This window comes from Anas platyrhynchos, chromosome 6, assembly GCF_047663525.1.
Source record: "Anas platyrhynchos isolate ZD024472 breed Pekin duck chromosome 6, IASCAAS_PekinDuck_T2T, whole genome shotgun sequence".
Lineage (NCBI taxonomy): Eukaryota > Metazoa > Chordata > Aves > Anseriformes > Anatidae > Anas > Anas platyrhynchos.
This window is the reverse complement of record NC_092592.1, coordinates 3389965-3411020: the sequence shown is the minus strand read 5'-3', so window position 1 is coordinate 3411020 and position 21056 is coordinate 3389965. Positions and strand designations below refer to the sequence as shown.

The following is a 21056-nucleotide window of genomic DNA, read 5'->3' as shown; positions in this document are numbered from 1 at the left end:
ATTTATTTTTCTACCTGCCATTCTGCACAAGCATCGCATGGTATAGGAACCACTATATGTATCTACTAAAACAGGCGGCATCATATCTGTAAACATATTAAGAAAAGTACTTAGATAATATCATCAGCGATAGCTTTACAAAATCTGAACTTAAAATCTGAGTGTAAGTCAAGTCACATTAAAAATTCCAATGTCATTTACAGAATCATTCTAAAAACTGGCTCTTTAACTGTTAAGACTATTTTCTTGTTCTTGCACTTGCTCTTGTGCTTGATCTTGTTGTCCTGTTCGTCCCTCCAGCAGTCTGAGTTGTCTTCACATTGCCTTCAAGTTTTTCTTCAGTTTTGTTTCTTTTCCCTTTTTTGGGTGATCCGTTTTCATCATTCTCTATTCGTAGACAGAAATATTAAATGGAAATTTATATCATAAATCAAGCATTTTATAGAAAGTCAATCTTCAGTTCCATTGTTTTTGAAGGGAGATGTCCCTAATGACTACGTTCCAAAGCTTACATCTATGAGTTCAACAAACCAGTTACAAAACCCACACTTCTGCACATCCAATATCCTTTAAAATAGGTCCCCAAGGACATACAGCTATTTCTGAAAGTAGGTTAACATTAATGAGAGCACCAAAACCAATTAGCTATTATTTTAGCTAAAAATTCTTCTACTGATATGTAAAACTAAAACATATCTAACACTGAAGAAAAAAACAGCAAAAATGAATGTACAGCAACTAATTTATTGTCCAGCTAGAACTGCAAAGTCAGGCTTGTAGTTGTAACAAACACACTGGACGCTTCTGGAAGAATCCACATGGCACAGACCAGTGAAGCTGCTCCAAGAGATGAGCATCGACCCAAGCACCACCACTAAAATCCATGTGGGGAAAAAGGACCTCCCCCCAAAAGAAACTATTCAGACCGGTAGAAAAGCACTGGGAGAGATCAGTCCTTTGGGAGGTGCATGTAGCAGTGTCAAGAAGTGAAAACTAGCAGAAGTGTGAAGTCAATAAACCAAGAGGGGAACCTGCCACAATAGATGTACGTGTTACGTTTGGATAAGCACATGTAACAGATAAAGAGATGAAGAGAAATGAAACGAGAGCATGGCCAAATCACAATAGGATTAATGCACATAACCTGCCAGAAAATTCTTTGTGCATCTGTAAAGATTCATTACTTCCATTTTATTATATTTATTTGACGATAATTTCTTATTACAACGTGGTATCTTTAAAATTTTATCACATCCAGCTGAAAGGTTTAGGGAATATTTCAAGTGTCTGAAGCTAGAGCTCTATTGGCTTGGGGAAAATAAAACTGAAAAACAGGAAAAGTGAGAGACATGTGGAACTTCTGCTGTCATTTGAGCTCAAATACAGCTCCAAGTCCTTCTAGCACCAACTTCATTACAGCACGGATAAGTTGTACAAGCTACCCAAAACCTGGACATACAAAAGCAGGAGCTTAGATGGTATTTAGGAGAAAACAAGCACAGACAATGGGTGCTACAAATGTAATTATCATGCTATGCTCATAACCACCTGTAAGTTAGTTAATTGCTGTTATTTAACCTGCAAGTTACGGATTGAGACAGCAGAAGAGCATGAGAGCATTTGAATAACTCAGCAGAAGAGGAATACAGCTGTCAGATGCCATACAATCAATCCATTCTGCTTTGGAGAAACATCTGGTTTGTACAGGATAACCTACCCCCTTCTTTACTTACCACTCTTTGCTACATTAAAGACCCACTCTCTATTTACATTAGACTATGGCAGCCAACAGTAATAACCTGTACAAAATTCTAGACTTAGCTATATGTAGAAAATAGAAATATTTTTTTTTCCTCACCTGATTTTGATTTTTTAGGTGGTACATCATCTGCTGGCAACAGACATTTTCTTCTGCGAGAAGTGGAAGTTGTCTGTTGGGTAGGGTTAACCTCTTTTCCTTTTCCAGACTGATTACTTTCTTCAGAACCAGTGGGTATCAAACACTGCATTTCCGAAATGTTGCCGTTTTCAGGCAAGTTGCCATTGTCACGAAGAGAAGTAGCTGCCTCTGGTTTGAATTGTACATTTTTCCTCTTATTTCTCAGTTGCCTTTGTTTTTCCTGGGATGAGTTATTTTCCAGAGCTGTACCTTCACCTTCCTTAAGGATTCCGTTTTGACCTCTGTCTTCAGGCAAGACAAGCTTTTCCCTGAGAAAGGTTGAACTAGTTTCTTCAGATTTGGAAGGAACTATTTTCCTTCTGCCTGCCTTCGATGGATTTTCTTTTCCTGATTGGGTTACTTCCAAAAGTATACCCTGTTGCTCTTTGGGAGTTTCATTCTTACCATCTTCTGGCAAACCTTGAAGTGAACTAGAACTAACAGCCAGTGAAGTGATACTACACTTTTTCCCTGAGTACCCTTTTGAAAGGTCAATTTTTTCTTCGGAAGAGGGTTTTTCAGAAATCATTTGTTTAGCTTTCCTATGATTATTATTTCTGCTACTTTCTTTTGATAAGTTACGTTTTCCCCGAGCAGGAGTAGAACTTGTGGCTTCTAATAATATGGCAGCTTCATTCCTTCTGCCTCTTTTTGGTTGATCTTTTAGACTTGAAACAACTGCTCCTAACGGAACATTTTGATCTTTAAGAGCCTCTTCTTTACCATTATCTGCTGGCAAACCACGTTTTCTTCTAAGAGAAATGGAATTAGTTGTGTGTGACACTGGAGGAGTTTCTTTCCTTCTGCCCCTTCCTAATGGCTTTGCTTTTGCACAGGACACCGATTCCAAAAGCACGTTTTGTTCTTCATTAGTACTCTCCTCTTTGTCATCAGTTTCTGACAAGCCACGTTTTCTCCGGAGAGAAGCTGAACTTTTTGCCTCTGCTGCTAGATCAATCTCTTTTCTTTTGTCCCTTGCTGATGCATTTGCTTTTGCCTGCAAAGTGCTATCTCCCAATGCTGGATTTTGATCTTCTTTCACAGTCATCTTTTTATCATCACCTTCTAGCAAGCCACGTTTTTCTCTGATAGAAAGAGAACTCACCGTTTGTGATGCTACAGCAACCTCTCGCCGCCTTCGTCCTCTCAGCGGAACTTCTTCTGTTGAAGAGGGAATAGCTTCCAAAGCTGGATCTTGATCTTTTGTAGAAGTCTCATCTTTACTATGATCTTTAATTAAGGTTTCTTTTTTCGTAAAGGTAGAACAAGCTGCTTGTGGAATGGAATCAGCTTGCCTTCTTCTGCTCCTCCTTACTTCTAAAGGATTTTCTGAAGCCTCACGTTGATCATGTTTGCAAGCCATTCCTTCCTCATTCCCAGGTAAATTCCTTTCTTCTCCTAGAGCTTCGGAACTGGCTTCTTCAAGTTTAAAATTAACTCTTCTTCCTCTAAGTCTTCTACGTGTAATTCTATTATTTGGTGTTCGATTCTCTTGCAGGATTTCAGTTTGCTTTGGTTCATTTGCTTCCTGCTCATTTCTTGTCTGCTTTTGATGTCTATGAGCAATGCCATCACTGTTTAGAGCAGTTACCAATGTGTCAGCTGTGTTGTTCTGGTCTTTCATTACTTGGTGTGCCTGCTTGACACAACTAGAGGCTGAAGACTCTTTGGGAGAAGATTCCTGTGTTTCTGACTTACATTTAAGCATAAGATCTAGGCTGTTTACATCCTGGGCAAATTCATCAGCCTTCTTCTCTGAAGAGTCTTTTTTCCCTCTCCTGCTTCTAGTTCTGTTTGCTTCTTGTTTGAATTCCAAGTTGAGAACAGTTACTGGCATTTTATCTGTCTCTCCAGAAGGTGATTCTGACTTTAATCTTTGAGATGCCTTTGTAGTATTTTCCTGAGCATTTTCCGCTTCATCTCCCAGAGATACTTTCCTCTCATTTTTGGTGGGTGATTTTGTTTCCGTAATGGTTTCATTTGAAGTCTCCTTGGCTTTCTGAACATTCTGTGTATTTTCAAGTGCCATCCCGCACATGTCTGGTTTTACTTCTGTTGGTTGTTTTCTAGCATTTCTTGAAGACTTACCTCTTTTTTCTGTTACCTTTACTTCAAGTTCAGTTCTGTTTCCAGATGCTTCTGTGGGGGCAGTCTCAGAAGTCTGCTCATCACCTTGTAGTAATTTTGCTGATTGGTGTTTACGAAGTTTCCTTGTCGTCCCATGAAGTTCCTCTGAAGGAGCTTGTTCAACCTGTTCATTCCTAGCTCTTCTTTGTCTTTTGGGTGGAAGCAGTGCTTCTGTGTTTTCTATTTTTTTCATTCCTCTAGACCTCTTCTGATGCAATAGAAGAATTTCTTCTCTGTCTTCTACACTACCTTTGTCAGATGCGTTTTCAGATTTTTTTAAATCTGTTTGCAGTTGGTGATTTTCATCCTGAGTGCTACTAGATACGCCTTCTGTCTTTCTGCTTTGATCATCTTCAGTTACAGATGTGCTACTGATATCATACTCCTGCAAAGCCTGTTTCCTATTTGCAGGATCTTTTTGTAGCACTGAAGAATCTTTTTCAGAAGACTCAAGATCCTCACTAGGATGTTTTAACTCCTTAGGTTCCTTAGTTTTACCTCTTCTTGGTCTTCGAGTATCAACCTGCGTTTCCACAAGTGAAACGGTTTCAACTGTTTTCTCAACAGGATGCTTTGAAACAATTTCTTTTTCCATGCAAAGATTTGTTCTCCTTCCTCTTCCTGTATTTTTAGCTACTGAAGTTGAAGTACTGATCTCTCCCATCTCTTCTTGGATGCTCTTTTTCTCCAGACCTTGCAATTCTTTTGAATTTAAATCCTTTTCACACTGCTTTGTTGAAGGTGGATGTACAGTCTTCCTTGGTCTGCCCCTTGTTAGTCTCTGGGTAGAGTGGTCTTCGCTAGTTGACAACTTTTGTTGAGAATCTTTATCTTGTGAAGTATTTCCTTTGTCTTCTAAAACAGTTTTATTCCCCCCTACAAAGTTTGTCATATAGAAAAGAGCACAATCAAAAGTTACACATTACTATGCCCGATCAAAGTATCTCTTGAGTTTTCATTTTCCCAGTAAAGCGGTCTTGCTCTAATGAATCATATTTTATTTTAAAAAGTAACAGGGATTTAAACAGACTCCTAGAATAAAACCCAGTTTAGTACACAGAGTTATTTGTTTTATTTGACAGGTAGCACTCAAGCTTTAAGATATATTTTGAAAGTCTTTGCAAATAAAGGTGATTTTAAGTGGATACCTTAGCAACAGGTGATTTTTTGTTTGTTTGTTTTTTACACTGGTATGTTTGGAGATGCCACCGTTATTACATCAAACTACTACACCATTTTTTAAACACCAATAGAATGCCAACACTGGTTTGTGTTACAGATTACTGCTCAAATTCCCTGAGATATTTGCTCCTTCCATACTATATAATTTGGAATTTTTACAACACGTTGAAACTTCCTAACAACACACACAGTCCTGCATATTCATTATTACTCTAGTTAAAATAAAAGTGTTTGTACTTACCATACTCACGACTGCCATTAGTACAAGCAGTTACAGCATCTTCCTGCTTAGGATCCATAACATTTTCTGACCTGACCTAAGGAAATAAGCAATAATCAATACTTTTGTGTGTGTCTGACAGGACAAGAAATAGTTAACTAATAGAAAATTGGGAGTGAAACAGTTGAAAAAAGTCCTGCCAAATACTTTATGAGAAAATGAAGCCAACTTCGTTTGCTAACTGCATCATATATTTGGTACTACCACAAAATTGAACTTAATACTTGTTATCTGAGCTAGTGTAGCAGTTTTTACAGTGAAAGACAACACAGTAGAGTTTTAAAAAGCATTCAGTAAACGGGCTGAACATTGTCTAGTAAGATTAGAAAAAGAGGGTTATTGAATCTAAATCATTTGAATGTTTTGAAGTGTTTTATTGTAGTTCTACACAGACCAGCAATACTCATTTTAATCTATGGATCTGGGAGTCAACAAAAATCGAGGCTAATAAAATACACCAATGACAAGAGTGATGAAGGTGCGAATTGTAAGGTCAAAATGGTAACCCAGAGCAGCCTCAGCAGCCATTTAGGTAGGGTTCCTCTAAACAAAGTACATCCTAATACAAGCAAACAGAGTAGAATTGGTGTCCATTCAGCAAGCAGTGAATGAAAGCCTTATGGGCATGAAGAGCAATCAACTGACTACGTGGTAACACCAAATTTTGGCAAAAGCTCAGTGCTCTTGGATGTTTAAAGAAAAAAAGTGTTTTGAATTTAATCTACAAGCTATGAAGAAGCTGTACAAAAAAAAAACAAACATGCATATATCCCACTTATGAAAAGGAAGGCACAGAAAGAACTCCATTGTAGTCTGTAAGTAATTTAAGGGTGCTTTAAACATAACAGAAACAAATGACTAGAAAAAAAGTGCTCCTTCAAATTTGTACTCAGCTGCATCTTCTGGTTTTTACCCATTCACACCTGGACAAAGCTACCAAGGAAAACACAGGTTGTCAACTTCACTGTTTTCAAATAAACATCAGGTGCTCTTCCAGAAGGTATTTTGTCAGCCACAGGTCTTGTGCATGAGATATTTTAATGAAAATACAATGATATAAAACATGTCTTATTAGATGGCCTAAGAGTTCACTTCAACCACAGGCTCCAAGCTTAAATAAACTCTTTCCAAAAGCTAAAGAAAATATTTTACCTTTGTTTCCTCTGACTTCTGCTTGGCAGTCTTCATAAGCTGCTTGATGCCCGACAGGACCTCTACAAGTCCTGGCTTCTTCTCTGGGGTTTTTAATGGCTGCTTGATGGCTGATCCAACGTTGACTGACTCCAACTTCTCATCTGGTGTTTTCCTTTTACTTTCCAATTTCACCTGAGAGGCTTGTTTCTCTGCACTTAATGATACGCTGTCCACATCAAGATCTTCTTCCAGCATAGCTATTTCTTCTGGAATTCTGGAGTACATTATTTCAAATATAGACTTTGGAGATTCCTCCTCTCTCATCAAATCTGAGATGTCATGACAATCCAGTATCTCTCCTGAAGAATCTGGAGTATTTAATGGTGACACCATCATCTCTCCTGAAATAAACAGTAGGTTTATCTAATTTGGCAAACAAACTAAGCAGGAAATCCAAACATTCCAATCGCTGTATAACTAAGTAAAAAATGGATTCAATCAGCCAAAGCTTTCTACAAGCTAAATCCAAAACTGTGTTTCAGCAATTGGTTTGGTAATTAGCAAGAAGGCAATTAGCTCCTACAAGGCACAGCATACGTTAAAAAAATTAAGCCTAAAAAACCTTGATGATTTTTTATTTAATCTGATAAAAATCATTAGTATTACTACTCTGAATATTGGATAATTCATTCTTGATTTTGGTTGGTGATTCACTAGATGCTCACTTTTGCTAAATTCTTAGTAAAACAGAATTTAAAGAATTCTAAGTTATTCAGGAACACGACTGATATGCAAAGTCATATGCAAAAGACAGAAAAAAAAAAAGCTAAGGATCATCTTAACACAAATCTTCCTAATCTGACATTTTTCTTAAGTAGAATCTTTGCAAAATTCTACAGCATAACCACTCCCTGCCGTAAGATTTTGTCATTGAATCTAGATGTATCCCCTGACAATTGATTAAAGGATTGCCATGCTTCAACACAAGGTTTGCCTGAAACAATACTTCAGCATTTAGAAGTTCGATATAAAACTGAATGAATAAAAAAATAACACCTACCAAAAAAAATAACTGGAACTACTGGAAAATGTCCTCCAATACATGATAAAAAAAAAATCAATGGTTGCAAGATGCTTTATCTCTACACTAAGTCTGCCTAGCATTAGGCTATGCACTATCAGTGAGTTGCAGACACAGCTACCCCAAAGTATACTTTAATAATTTCTTTCCAATTAACAACCATACCAGATTCTTCAGGAGTACGCAGTTCAGAAGTGTCCATTGTCGTGCACGGTGGTGTAAGATCACTGTCACGAACAGTGCTTGAAGGTGATGTTTTTCCACTCGTATTTTCTGGAGTTTTAAACATCTCAGCCAGCCCTATAAATTATATTCAGAAAAATGAGCACTTGTTTCGGAAAAAAAAAAAAAAAAAAGTGCACAGTTGGCAGAACCAGTAACAGGTTTTAAAAATCTCACAACGTACCTGTGAAGCTTTCATCCATATTCAAGTTTTGTTTCAAGATTGGATTTTTCACCACTTTAAGGACCTGTCCAGCTATTCTACCAGTGGTAGAGTGCGCTCTGCCTACAACTACTGTAGCAGGAGATTCTGCATGACCTGTGCTAAAATGACCTTTTATTTTTCTTTCTGGAGGAAAAAAAGGAAATAAATAAATAAATAAATAAATAAATAAATAAAAATTAGGACACAAAGATCCCTTTTATTTAAAACCTAGCCAGAATCACTCAAGAGATTCCACAAATTTATTGGTCGTGTTTAGCTAATACAGACTGCTGGGCATACAGAAGTGGTTAAATTGCAGCTACTTTAAAGGGCTGATTCGTTGTGAAATGCAGCTCATATATTCGTTTAAGATTTGAGTGACTACGCTCAATGAGCATCTGAGACAAGTTTTCTTAGCTTTCAGAAACGCTCAGGGATTATCCTGAGAGTCTTTCAGTCTTACTCCTTTCCACCTGCATAGAATCCTTTAGGTTGGGAAAGACCTTCACCATCATCCAACGACCAACCTCACCACCACGTAAAGTGGTTAAACCGGAACAGAACCTCTTTCAAACAGCACTACAGCTTCAACTACAGACAAGGGACAAATACTTACTCCATCCACCCAACACAATTAGTTATTTAGATACATTCTTAAGATGTTTTGAATTAATACATTTCAGTAAATTCAAGTAGATTTACACGCTGTGAGAAAGACACCAATACCCATTTAACATCTTGCCAAAATCTCAAACTTCCAGCTTCTGCAGTTAAATGCCAACAAGCTGTTTCAAGGTTAAGCAAACCCCCAAACCTTAAAAAGAAGTAAAACAAATACCTTTGGTGACTGTGTTGTCTTCTTCATTGGTCTTCGTTTTGGGGCACGTTTTTTAACGGCCTTTGCCTGTGGTCTTGCAACACCCAATTTTACCACTTCTGCCCAAGATTTCGCAACTACGAAGCAAAACAGACACAATAACCTTAACTGGCAGCTGTGTAAACAGGACTTCACAGCTATTTATGATTCCAAAGGATTTGCTGTAGTCAGAAATCACAATTTCAAGCTGAATCTTAACGAGTGTCCAAGCATCCAGTACGAGCGTCCAAGCATCCACTACGAGCGTCCAAGCATCCAGTACAAGTGTCCAAGCATCCAGTACGTTTCTACAACAAAAAGCGTCATACAGTTCCAGAATCTGTGCTAAGTGCTGACCTCACTCTGTCCTCACTCTCTGCTCGAGTTCAAAAAGCATTTGGACAGTGCTCTCAGACATGTGGTCTGATTTTCTGGGCGGTCATTTAAGGACCCAGGAGTTAAACTTGATGATCATTGTGGGTTCCTTCCAATTCAGGATATTCTGCGATTCTGTGAAATATTTTCCTCATTACAAATTTGCCATAAGCCTTTCAGTCTTGCACTTTATTTTACCTGAATTTTTCCTTAACAGAATGTAAGGTTTAACAGCAAAAAAATGTTTGTTTTTTTTTTTTTGTTTGTTTTTTTGCTTTTTTGCTTCTTTTTTTGTATGTTTGTGTGTTTTTTGTTTTTTTTTTTTTAAGTGAAACATATCCAGGATTAACCAGGAAGGCCTGTGATTTTATCTCACCATATAATAGGACTATCACTGAGACACTGCACACAGACACTGCACACAGCATGTTATTCACAACTTTAAAATGATTCTACAAAAAACGAAGATAGCAAAGAATAATAAATTGCCAGATGAATGTTGATATTGATGGGAAATTTTAAATTTGACTTTGAAAGAGTCAAATTGATATAATTTGTTTTCATAAATTACAGACATCTCATCTTTAAGTGTTTTCATAAAGATTAAATTTTCAAGAACCAGATTCCCTCTCAATTTTTCCAGTGGTATCAAAACTATTTTGACCAACATTTGAATTTGAATGTTCAACAATTAAAATATTTGTGTCTCAATGGTTATCATCCATGATGTCTGCCATACACCCAACACTTACAGGCAGTCCAGTCTACAACTGACAGTGTGTGAACTGGCTAGGGAAAAAGGCATAAAGAAACTAAGCTGAATACAGGTAAAATGCATGTTTTCACCAACAAAAATTATTGAACTGAAATTGTATCAGTTATATACTACTCCAAATTGAGGGACTTGGAGGATCAATACCGCAATTAACCTAACAAACAGAACCTTAATTCTACCATTTTTCAGTTTCTGAGTATTAGGATTTGCGTTCTAAATACCTTGTTATAAATCTAGTTGCTAAAGCGATGGATAAGTGTGAGAACATAAAATTTTGCAATTCTCAGATGATTCAAAAAAAAAAAAATCCCACAAACCATCAGAATATACACCGATCATTTGGTGGTCTCAGAATAAAACTAATAATAGGACTACTTCAGTTTTGTAGCTGTTTTTTAAAGCAGTAGAAATCATATTAAAATTAACTGCTGAAACAAACCTAGTAAGTTGGCAGTAGAGGCACCGCTTCTTCTTTTTGAACTGATAACTGCTACAGCACCACTCCTCCTCTTCATGGGAGTCTTCATACTACGTCGTGAACTTCTTGTTAAGTTGTTAGGTGTTGCCATTGAGGTTTTATCATCTTGGCTAACACCATTAGATTTAGGTGTTTTCTCTAGGGCACCATTTTTCTCCCCTGTATTCATATCTTTTGCAACACCGTTCTGCTCTTCTGCAATTGGTGATGGTGTTGTGATGTGCGAAACAGAGAAACGCCCTTTTGTGTAAGGTGCTGGAGAGCCTGTAGGAAGCTGCGGTGTTGCTTTTCCAGAGTCAGGGGAAGAGGCAGCTGGGGGCGTCTGGGCTGGCAATTTTTCTGGTGACATTTTTTCTTTTTGCAAACATACAGAAAGTTCTTGGTAGAAAAAAAAATAACAAAAAATTACTGTGCAAAGCTAAACTACAAGTGTTCTTTTCTATCTCTGAAAGTAAATGCAATAGTATAAAATAGCATCAGATCAGTTGAAAAAGTCTTAGATGTTACTCTCTAAGAAGAAAGCAAATTGGCAACAACTTTTAAATTTCAAAAGCCTCCAATGGCCTGTGCAAATCCAACTGAACAAATTAACTTTGTTACTCTAGTTTATTCAAAACAGTCTTATTCCCATAAAGTGCACTACAGGCTTTCACTAGCTTAAATCAGCAGCTGAATGTTTTCAGACTTCTGGCCAAGCCACACGGCCATAGCTTGCATAGTCTGGCAACAAACTACTCTTTCTAGATTGCGTCTCTTTTCTGCTATTTATGATTAACTGGTGCCAGTAGATTCTGCTGTTAAGCACAAGCACACAAACATACTCCAAAACATGCATGAGAACAAGCAAAAACGTGTGATGAAATAAAGCACACCCCCTGGATAAAGAGAGGTAGACGAACAATAAGCTGCACATCCTCCTTTGGAGGAAAAAGTTTAAAAACGCTGATTAAAAAATACCATTATAATTCCCAGTCAATATGTCCACTTCCTAACATACATCTTTATTATTCATTTTGAATTCATTTTTAGAAGTCTTTGAATTTACAAGTTCTGTTCGTATCACTTAGCTTAGCGACTCGATTAGCCTCAGCATTTATTTACCTGGACTGCAAAGTGCTTCAGCCCCTGAGCCTTTTTCAGCACTGCGCGTGGGGAGCCTCCAAACGGTAAGCTCAGCCTTGCAGGAATCGCACCTCGTTTAAGGGGTGAGTTGGGAGGCAAACTTTTGTCAAAGAGTTCCGGACTTAGATGACCACCAAAAGACAATCTTTTTCGCTTGCCTAAAGGCTGAGGTAACAGATCACCGCTCTTCCTCTTCTGAGACACTCTTTTTGTGTTACCTAAACAAAAAATAGCAATAATTGAATATATCTCCACAAATCAAAGAATCCAGGAAGTCACCATTTTAACCAGCACAGGAAACAAGGCTTACTTGGGCATTTTAAAGGCAGAAACATATTAGAAAGTAACTCATTTACATTCAATTGGAGAAAATTTTATAGAAATTACTGGTTATTTTTAGGGTCATATATATAAAAACATGATGTTACAGAACCAACGTATCAGCAATTAATTATATATTTAAATGGAAAAATTCTCACGAAAATTAAGAGATTTTCTCCAATTAAGTGCCAACAAGGCGCGAAATCTATTTACCTGATTCTTCTTCAGCCAACAGGTCAGAAACATTCATTTCTGCAACAGCCTCATTGTCTTCCAGTACACTAGCACTTCCCAAAGACCTTTTTGATGATGATCTCCGAGGTCTTAGAACACAAGTATCTTCCAAATCTGATTTCTGATTACACCCATTGGTGGCCAGATCTTGTTGAGTTCCACTGTCCTGTCTGTCTACAGTCTTATTGTCGTGTTCTTCAACTGCATTTGTCTCCAGTGCTTTCTCAGTTCGCAGTTCAGAGGTTCTCGGCCTACCCCTTTTTCTTCCAGAGCCAGATTTCTGACTAGCAGGAGATGCCAGTTCTGATGTTATCTCTCCTGAAGTTGGTGTCTCTGAATGGATGCTTTTGTTTACAAATTCTTTACTTTGTCTGACATTTCTTCTGGGACTCTTGGAATTAGAAGCAGGAGACTCAGAATCTCTCTTTTTTGAATCTACATTTGTCTGATCACAGATTTCTTTCAGCACTTCTACTTTCCCCGATTTTCTTGGTGTATGTTGTTTACTGTTTCGTCTCTGGTTTATGCATTTATTTTCTGCCAAAGGCTGTTGTTGGAGGCTATCATTTCTGCACACTGAATCTTCCCTTTGAATTTCAGCTGAAATTTCTGAAAAAGATTTGTGTTCCAACAACACATCTCCTCGAGCTGTCGGAGTACCAATATTTACAGAATCCACCCCAGTAGCTTCGTTGGTAGGTGACATGAAACAATATCGAGGACTCTTCCTTCTGGGGGTTGGTGTAGACATAACATGTTTGTCTACTTCAGAAACGTTTGTCATGTTTGTTGTCTGCGCTATTTTCTCTGCTGTTATTGCAGAGTTGTAGATTTTCACCTCATCTGCATAACCCAAGCGTTCTATGGAGCATGGCTGCAGCAGACATGCTGCATTTCTGTCATTCTCCTTACTGGGTTTGGGTGTTTTGGCTGGAACTTCAGTGCCTTTAGATTTACCTGGTGTACTTTCTTCCTTATGATCTTGCAAGTTACTTCTCCTGAGAATACTTTTTGTCATCTCCTTTGAAACAGAAGTTCGCGGACTTCTGGTAAAACATTTCTTGGTAGCACTTCCTACCATTGAGATTTGATTAAGTTCTGAACTAATTACTTCTTGTTTCATTTTATATTCTTCATTATTTTCACTTGTGCCAATTTCTTTTTCTTCAGTAGGGCTTACATGATCACAACTTGATGCGATTTGAGCACTTGGTTCCTGCAGGGCACCCTTACCACCTTCTTTTCCAGCTTTTTCAGGTACATTTCCTCCTTGCAGAGTTTTTTTCACTTTAATCTCATGTTTCAGCATTTCATAGAGTTTACTAAAGGGAGACATTTCAGTTTGCTTTCTAGTAGATTGTTTTATCTTATATGAAGATTTAGGTGTTTGTAGCTTAACTGGTAAGGCTTTGGACATATTTTCCTCTGTACTTTGTTTATTTTCATCAGCATTTTGTTCTTTGCACTCAGAATGATCTACAGCGTAAGCAAAGCAAAAACAAAGTTATGTAAAAAAAGCAGAAACATAAGTAAAGTTCCTTAAATACAGATGAGAATTCCCTCCTTTCCTCTACCAAGGCTAGCAACCAGGCTCCAGGATATGGGACTGTACACAAAGCTCTGTTTACAATAACAATTCTCTCATAATAAAAACATTAGTTGTGAAATGTTTAATAAATTTTAAGTTGCAATCTGGACCTTATCCCACATTCAGATAAGGCAATTTGTATTTCATGCTGCTGTTTTTCTTCGGTGGCTTATATACCTATCTTTCACGGCTGCCACAAGACAAATCTGTGAACACAGAACTAAACAATCACTGAGATCGGCTTACCACAATTCAGTCAGTTTTCTGTCTTGCATTTACCCAGGTGCTGTATTGTTCTAACTGTACCAATGCTTCTCTAGGGTAAAGCAAGACAATAAAACAGAGCTAGCACTTCCCAAATGAGACAGAGCAAGTGACCGCACGCATGCTGGAGGCCTGAAGTAACATGCTTCACTTCACATTTTCCACGCAGAGAGCAGTCAGCTAGCAGGGTTCATCCAAGAAGTTGCCTTTCGAAACCACAAGAAGCTGAGCCCTTGTGAACATTTACACATCCACAGTCTCAACACTGCCATATACCAGCATGAACATCTACTAAAACAAATGCTGACATGTCCACTTCTCTTAGATGCAACGGGAAATACATGTAAAGATGGAGAGACTAACAGACAAGGAAAAAGCACACTGATCAACTTTTGGAAAAGGAGATGGGGGTTAGGAAGGAGATCTTTAAACGTGATCTTTTGGGGTTTCAGCAAAACGTTCAATACTGTTTCTCAAAAAGTGTTACTGCCCGTTTGTCAGAATGCAACAATGTGTTTTCCCCTGGCATGGGTAAATCACAGCATTTAAGTACAATGCAGTAGTACACTGACACAGGAATGTGTACTGTGCTCAGTTTGAAAAATCTTTAAATATATTTATTTTGCTCTTTTCAACCTTGTTTTTCCTCCATATGCTAAGAATTAAAATTAAGGAGGAAGATGAACACAAACCCCCTATAATACAGGTACCAACCTGAAGATCTTTTAGATCCTGAAGTTTGCTTATGTAATAACTCCACTTCTGCCACCTGCTGAACATGAAGAACCTGTAAATTTGTACAACGTTACAGCAGAGCAACAAATATTTATTTAGCTTTCTACTGAACATTGGAAAACGCTAGATTTATAAATGTGTAAGCATTGCATACTGAACAGGTTTAAAAGCACTCAAATTAAAACCGAGTATTTCACCACTTAAGAACACTAACCGATACTCTACACAGCAAGAGCTCAAGTCTTGTTTTATTATTATTAGCTCTAAAAGCAGCTGTAGCATATGAACATGTACAAGCACATTCTAAGCTCACTTTTGTACCAGACCTAGTGGAAGAATTTTATTTAAATAAGAGAAACAGAACGTACAAAAATCTTCAATAGCCACAGTACTCGCTAAGTAGCAATATCCCCTTGAAGGGTTAAAACATTGTTGGGAATTAAAAAAAGAAACAAGTGCAAATCAATTATTAAAAGATAAACTTAGTTTGATATTTATAAATTCCAACAATTTACTAGCCCATAAAACAACATACTTTTGGAGGAAAAAAATGCTCAGGTTCTAGGGCAAACATCCCCATTTAAAAGTAATAGATCTATTAACAGAAACTGATAACTCTAAAAATAATATATTGAGTTTAAAAAAGATATGAGTTCATTTGCATTTTCAAACGGAAAGCTAGCCTACGATTGAAAAAATATTCCTCATTTAAAAAAAAGCAGACAAAACCCACAACAAAACAGGGAAATAGAATTCATCCTTATCAATACTGATACCAATGTATTTAGAAGTAAGCCTGTCACCACAAATTTACCTGCCGCGTTTCATCTTTTGGAGATCTGGAACGCCTTTTTCTTGGAGTTGATTGGAGAGGATATTCAAACCTGGATGAAATATTTTAAAAGTAAAAACAAGCATTTTTTTGGTTAAATAGCTGATAACTAAATTCGCATTATTAAGATAAATGACCTAGAAAGAGTTGTCCCACTCCCAGCAATACCAACATATTGCTTTAAAGTACTTTCACTACATCAAAATATTCTCTTCTCCTAGAAATGTGTTTGTCCTTGAAACAAAATCAAAATGATCTCTCCAGACAATTCTATCTTTATTGATTTAGCTTAATATAATACATAAAAGTAATAAAAAAAATCTTTAAGCCGTCTTGCCTTCTGGAGAAGCTCTATAAGACATTGTAAAGAGATACAAAATAAACTAAATTATCTTTCTGAAAATGGTAAAATGATGTTTTAGGTTTTCCCATTCATCTACTGCTATCTCCTGTATCTTCATCCGGCAGGTAGAGACCGTCCACAGAGTTCCCCACACTGTTTGGCTGCAGAACATGTTCTAGGATCAAGGCATTGTCTGTCAGAGACAGTTTGTCACTGGCACTTACCTGAAAGAACGATCAATAATAGTTAACACATCTCCGTGCTTCAGAGGTACAGGTTGCTGAAAACAGCTACCGTTCAGCTGCGTAGGATTTACTGTACTTAAATTTGTCAAGATTGCCTAGAAATAAAACAAAAATTTCAGTAGCCCGATGAGATGCAACAATGCAATACAAATGTCATTAAAATATGCATATCTTACCTCCTCGTTTTCATTTACTTCAATTTTACAATGTTCTTTTGAGACCTGAGGCAACTGGATACGGATGTCACATTCTGTTCTCCTAGAGGTGAAAATATAATTGGAGTTTACAGACATGCAGAGAAGACAAAAAATCTCACTGCTGTAGAATTTGGTGCTTTGACATCCCAAATTTCAGCTAATAATTTGGATGACTGTACACAGAAGAACAAAGGGACAAGAAAATACATTGAATGAAATACTTAACGTGATGTCTATCGCACCAAAAGAGTTTGGAACACTAGGAAAAAGCCAGAAAGTTATTGCTACCACAGGGAAACCTTTTCTCCACCAAAGAAAAAAGTGAATGTGATCAGCAGTTTAAATTCCACCACTTTTCTCTGGACACATACATTTAATACATGCCAACAGACCTAAGGCAAGAGAGCAGTCACTAAGTTCTCCAGGTAAGAAACAGGGGGAATGCTGTACTTGGTGCTAATTTCTGTGATGAAAAGTGGTGGAAAAAACAGCACTGCAGTAAAAAGGATTGAAAGAGAAACGCGGAGTCTAAAGCTTGGATTCTAAGTCACATTATAAGCAAAATACACTCTGTCCAAAATCTGTCCTAGTGCTAACAATACAGAGATCAAAAAAAACAGTGTCTGAGTGGCTGAGAAGCAGCCTTTTCATCCGCCAGTAAAGCCAATTATTATAGGACTGGCTCCAGTGTGAAGCCGCAGATTACCATTAGTGGCCAAAATTGTTAGAATGCAGGCTTGCCCTGCCTAACCCACCAGGGAGCGTTGAACTCATTCACCTTAATTGGCTAAAAGAGTTGAGATCCTGAAGACAATTAAGTCTGAAAAAAAATGCAGGACATTAGGCAATGAACGGGAAGAAATGAACCACCTAAGGCTTTCAACTGTGACAAAAAAATATCAGGAGCTTATGTTTCTGTAATGCCAGAGAATCCATACTGGAAAAAAGGTAAAATAACCAAAAATCTGTTCATGACAAGCCTAAAAAGACATTAAAACTGATTATCATCTGCCTGGGCAGCTCTGCTGAAGCCAAAGAAGAGTATTATTGACACTGCAGTGCTTCCCACAGACTGGCACTACGGGATCTGATGCAGGACTGGATAATTAGTTAAGATATTAATCAATCAATCAGAGAAGTGCTGAGCAAACCCAGTTCAAGAGAAGTAAAAACATTTATCAATTCTTGATACTAGCTTGTGCATTTCATTACTGAGGCCTTGGAGAACCAAAAAAATAATTAAAAAAAAATTAAAAAAATAAAAATAAATGCAAAAGAGCACTGGTATGAGCACAGTTGAATGCAAGCCACTTTCCCTTCTGCACTGGTTGGTTCTCTAGGACCTGCCCGCAGATAAGAGTGCCACCACTTGCTAATTGGACACACGTCACATGTAGATTACTTGCAATCTCATAGCTCTAGCGGATCTCTTTGACAGAAACTTTGGGGAAAAAAAAAGAACTTTTTTTTAAACAAGGAAAGGTCAAAAAGCGATGACAAACAGTAAGTTCCGCTCAAGTAATGTGAGTCCAATACCACTTTTCCTACCTTGAACAGCATTCACAAATACAAACAGTTCTTTCTTGCAAGTAAATATTAAAAAGATTCTGTCTGCAGGAACTATCATTAATGTTATTTCAATGCATCCGAGTACTCGACACATTCTCACCTTCCAAATAAACAAGAACTTGCAGTGAGTGGAAAGTGAATTCCATCGGTCCCATTGCGTTTAATTACAATTATTTTCCCGAAGAGCGGCATCTTCCAACATAAGAAGTCTTACCTATGTGAGAATGTCAAAATTACTCATCCAAGTCATGATTTATTCTCATAAATATGTAAAGCAACGTAACCCTTTTTTAATGCCGTTCAAAACACTCCTAAAGTACAGCACAAGAGCCTTGTGCCTGTGCCACGTGAACGAAGTGCCATTTCCATGTGTTTCCCTGCACCTGGGAACTATCCACCACGAGCATTGGTTGAAATCGTGCACAGGAGCGCGGGCACTACACGTTTGGAGGAAACAACGCTTATAACAGCGGTAAGAGCAGTCATCACGTGCTCACACAAACTTAGCAATACCGCTTTGACGTATGCCATAGCTGCTTGGTATCCATCAGAGCCTGCAAAGAGGCAGCACCACTCACACAATGGTTCATTCCATGAGCGATTTAAAGCTATTTTCAGGCAAGCAGTCACTCCTGCTCACCTACACCTGGTGCGTTACCTTCCTCTCATCTACTGGGACGTTCTCGGACTTGGCTTTCAAGCAAAGCTGCCTTTGAAGCAAACCTGGAGAAGCCGTGACTGCGGCTGGAGCTATTTATCTGCAGCTCCCTGTCAGTGCCAGCTCTCACACCCGCAGAGGTTTCACAGAAATCCCGCTGCAGGCTGGGTCTCAGAAGCGACTGCGTCCCCTGGGCTCTCAGGGAGCTCCCTCCTCCAGGAGGAGGCTGAAGCACCCGTCATTACCACAGGATCAGGGTCCCGAGCGTTGCGTTAAATACAAACCTGACCAAACCACGACATTTCTCACCCCTTGGCCCGTCAGCAAAGGAAGGACCGAAGGGGAAAGGCCTGGCAGGAGCCCCGCGGTGCCGGCTCCCTGAGGGGCTCCCACAGACACACACAGCGTGTGACAGCACTGACAGCGCCCCTCCGCCAGCAAACCCTTGGGTGTGCCTGTGCACGGTGCAGCGCCACATGTTGTTCATTTGAAAGCAGGCCCTACAACAACACCTATAACCCGCGCATGGGATTAAAGCCCAGCACCCCCACGCCACAAGCACCGTAAGGGCAGCACCACGGAGCGATCCCAGCCCGCTCTCAGCATCCTCCCCGGCACTCCGCTTCCCCCAGCAATAACCGCGTGTGGTTTTAAAGCTTATTCCCAACGCCAGCAGCCCCCCGCCCCCCCTCACCCCGTCCCGTCCCGGCGCTCACCCCCTCAGCGCGGTGCCGGCTCCCTCCTGCTGCCGCCGCCGCTCCCCGCGGCGCCCCCCTCCCGTCCCTCCCGTCCCTCCCGCCCTTGCCGCGCGCGCCAGCGCCGCCTCCGCCCGCTCGTATCCCTCCGCCGCGCCGCTCCAGGCACCTGAGGCACCGGAGACACCGGGAGCTGCCGGAGCCGCCCCGGGGGGACACGGCCCCACACACCCAGCCCCGGTCGAGCCGCCTCGAGGCCCCTCGGCTCTATCCAGCGCCGCTCGGCGGACGGACTCTTTTAGCCCGGGAGGCCCCAGTTGGGCAGCAGCTCGCTAAAAGCTTCCTAAACTAACGCAGACAGCCGAGGCTGGCTTCTGAGCCGCTCCTCCCCTAATTCAAATTGGTTTTGGTTTTGTTTTCTTCATCATAAAAACAGGGCGCTTCGAAGGGGTAACAGTAGGGGGAGCGCGGAAGGAAGCAGCAGTAAAAGTGTTGAAAATAAAATCAGCGCTTTAAGTCTGTTGTCGTCATCTAAGTAGTTACCTGCTGTTACCTACAAAAATTTATTCCCTGACAGGAATTGAGTACTAAGGCTTAAAGTTGAGACTCTCAAGAACTCAAAACAAAGCCCATGCTGCTCTGTATGTGAAGATTTAAAAAAAAAAAACAAAAAAAAAAACACTGGTGAGGAGCCAGGGTGACTCAGGCCTTGACCAGAAGGCCTTGACTGCATAAAAGTAGAAAGCTGATACGAGAGAAAATTGTCATCACCACATCCAACATCACGGCCATCCACATTCTTGGCCAAGTCTACGCTTGATATCTATCATTTAAGCAAAAATTGACTTCCAGTCAATGAGATAATATGGTATGAAAAATGACAAGAAACCCTGATCTGAAAATAGGCAAGCAGAAGATGCCTTTGAACCCTTTAAATGTAGACTCGGGTCAGAAACATTTTTAGACTGGAAGGACTCCACCTCAGCCCTTCGTGACATAGAGAAGATTATTTTTAAAATGCTCTTTAAAACATTTAAGCACAGATGAAAATTAACTACATTAAGACACATAACTTCCATCATTATGCTCAATTCTTTCTTCATTTTGCACATTTTTACCAGTGGCCTGCAGTTACAAAGCGCAGGCCCCAACTACCTCACGTTTCATTCTCCAGCCTCCTCCACGCAGTACATAAAGCCAATTTAAAAGCAAGTCATGTATTTGCTCTCTGCTGATTCTCTCTGAGGCTTAAGGGAGTCACAAAAGAGTTTGGACTTCTATAAAAGGGATTAGAGAGTACGGCTCTCTTCCCCTCCATGAAACAGAACAGGAAAGTTCTTAGAAATGAGGGAGTAGAGGTAGGCCAGGCAGCAGATGGAGATGCAGGTGACTTAATGCTCCTCCTGCTCTTTGGGCATTGGTTAGCCTGGCTGCTCGAAACCTCATTTTCAGGCTGTGGTTTCACAACAAATGAAAGCCAACCTGACCTTTACCTACTGCCAGAGTTAAACAGAGTTGAGGTATTTAAAATAAGCACGAAAGAAACAAAGTACGCCTAAAAGTTCTGAATAATTAGACAGAGAGAACAAGTTACTCTTA

General features: G+C 39.3%; 1 protein-coding gene across 1 annotated transcript; it reads right to left on the bottom strand.

Annotated features, from left to right (window-relative positions):
- Nucleotides 1–238: 238 nt before the first annotated feature.
- LOC140002828 (uncharacterized) lies at nt 239–20123 on the bottom strand. The gene is made up of 16 exons (XM_072040219.1): nt 19627–20123; nt 18205–18318; nt 16515–16596; nt 16318–16433; nt 15733–15802; nt 14898–14970; nt 12311–13807; nt 11770–11994; nt 10616–11047; nt 9008–9124; nt 8150–8320; nt 7909–8043; nt 6681–7063; nt 5490–5559; nt 1859–4921; nt 239–387 (listed from the first exon to the last, which is right to left on the bottom strand). The coding sequence occupies exons 2-16, from the start codon at nt 18294–18296 to the stop codon at nt 239–241; spliced, it is 6675 nt and encodes a 2224-aa protein (XP_071896320.1). The 5' UTR covers nt 18297–18318; nt 19627–20123.
- Nucleotides 20124–21056: the final 933 nt, after the last annotated feature.

Bases quoted from the DNA above. Each gene is read 5' to 3' on its own strand.
- LOC140002828 (XM_072040219.1), bottom strand. From the start codon at position 18,296: ATGCCGCTCTTCGGGAAAATAATTGTAATTAAACGCAATGGGACCGAT. The intron at 13,808-14,897 runs GTTGGTACCTGT...CTTACGCTGTAG, and splicing joins AGGATCTAAAAGATCTTCAG to ATCATTCTGAGTGCAAAGAA. The intron at 8,044-8,149 runs GTACGTTGTGAG...TATAATTTATAG, and splicing joins TATGGATGAAAGCTTCACAG to GGCTGGCTGAGATGTTTAAA.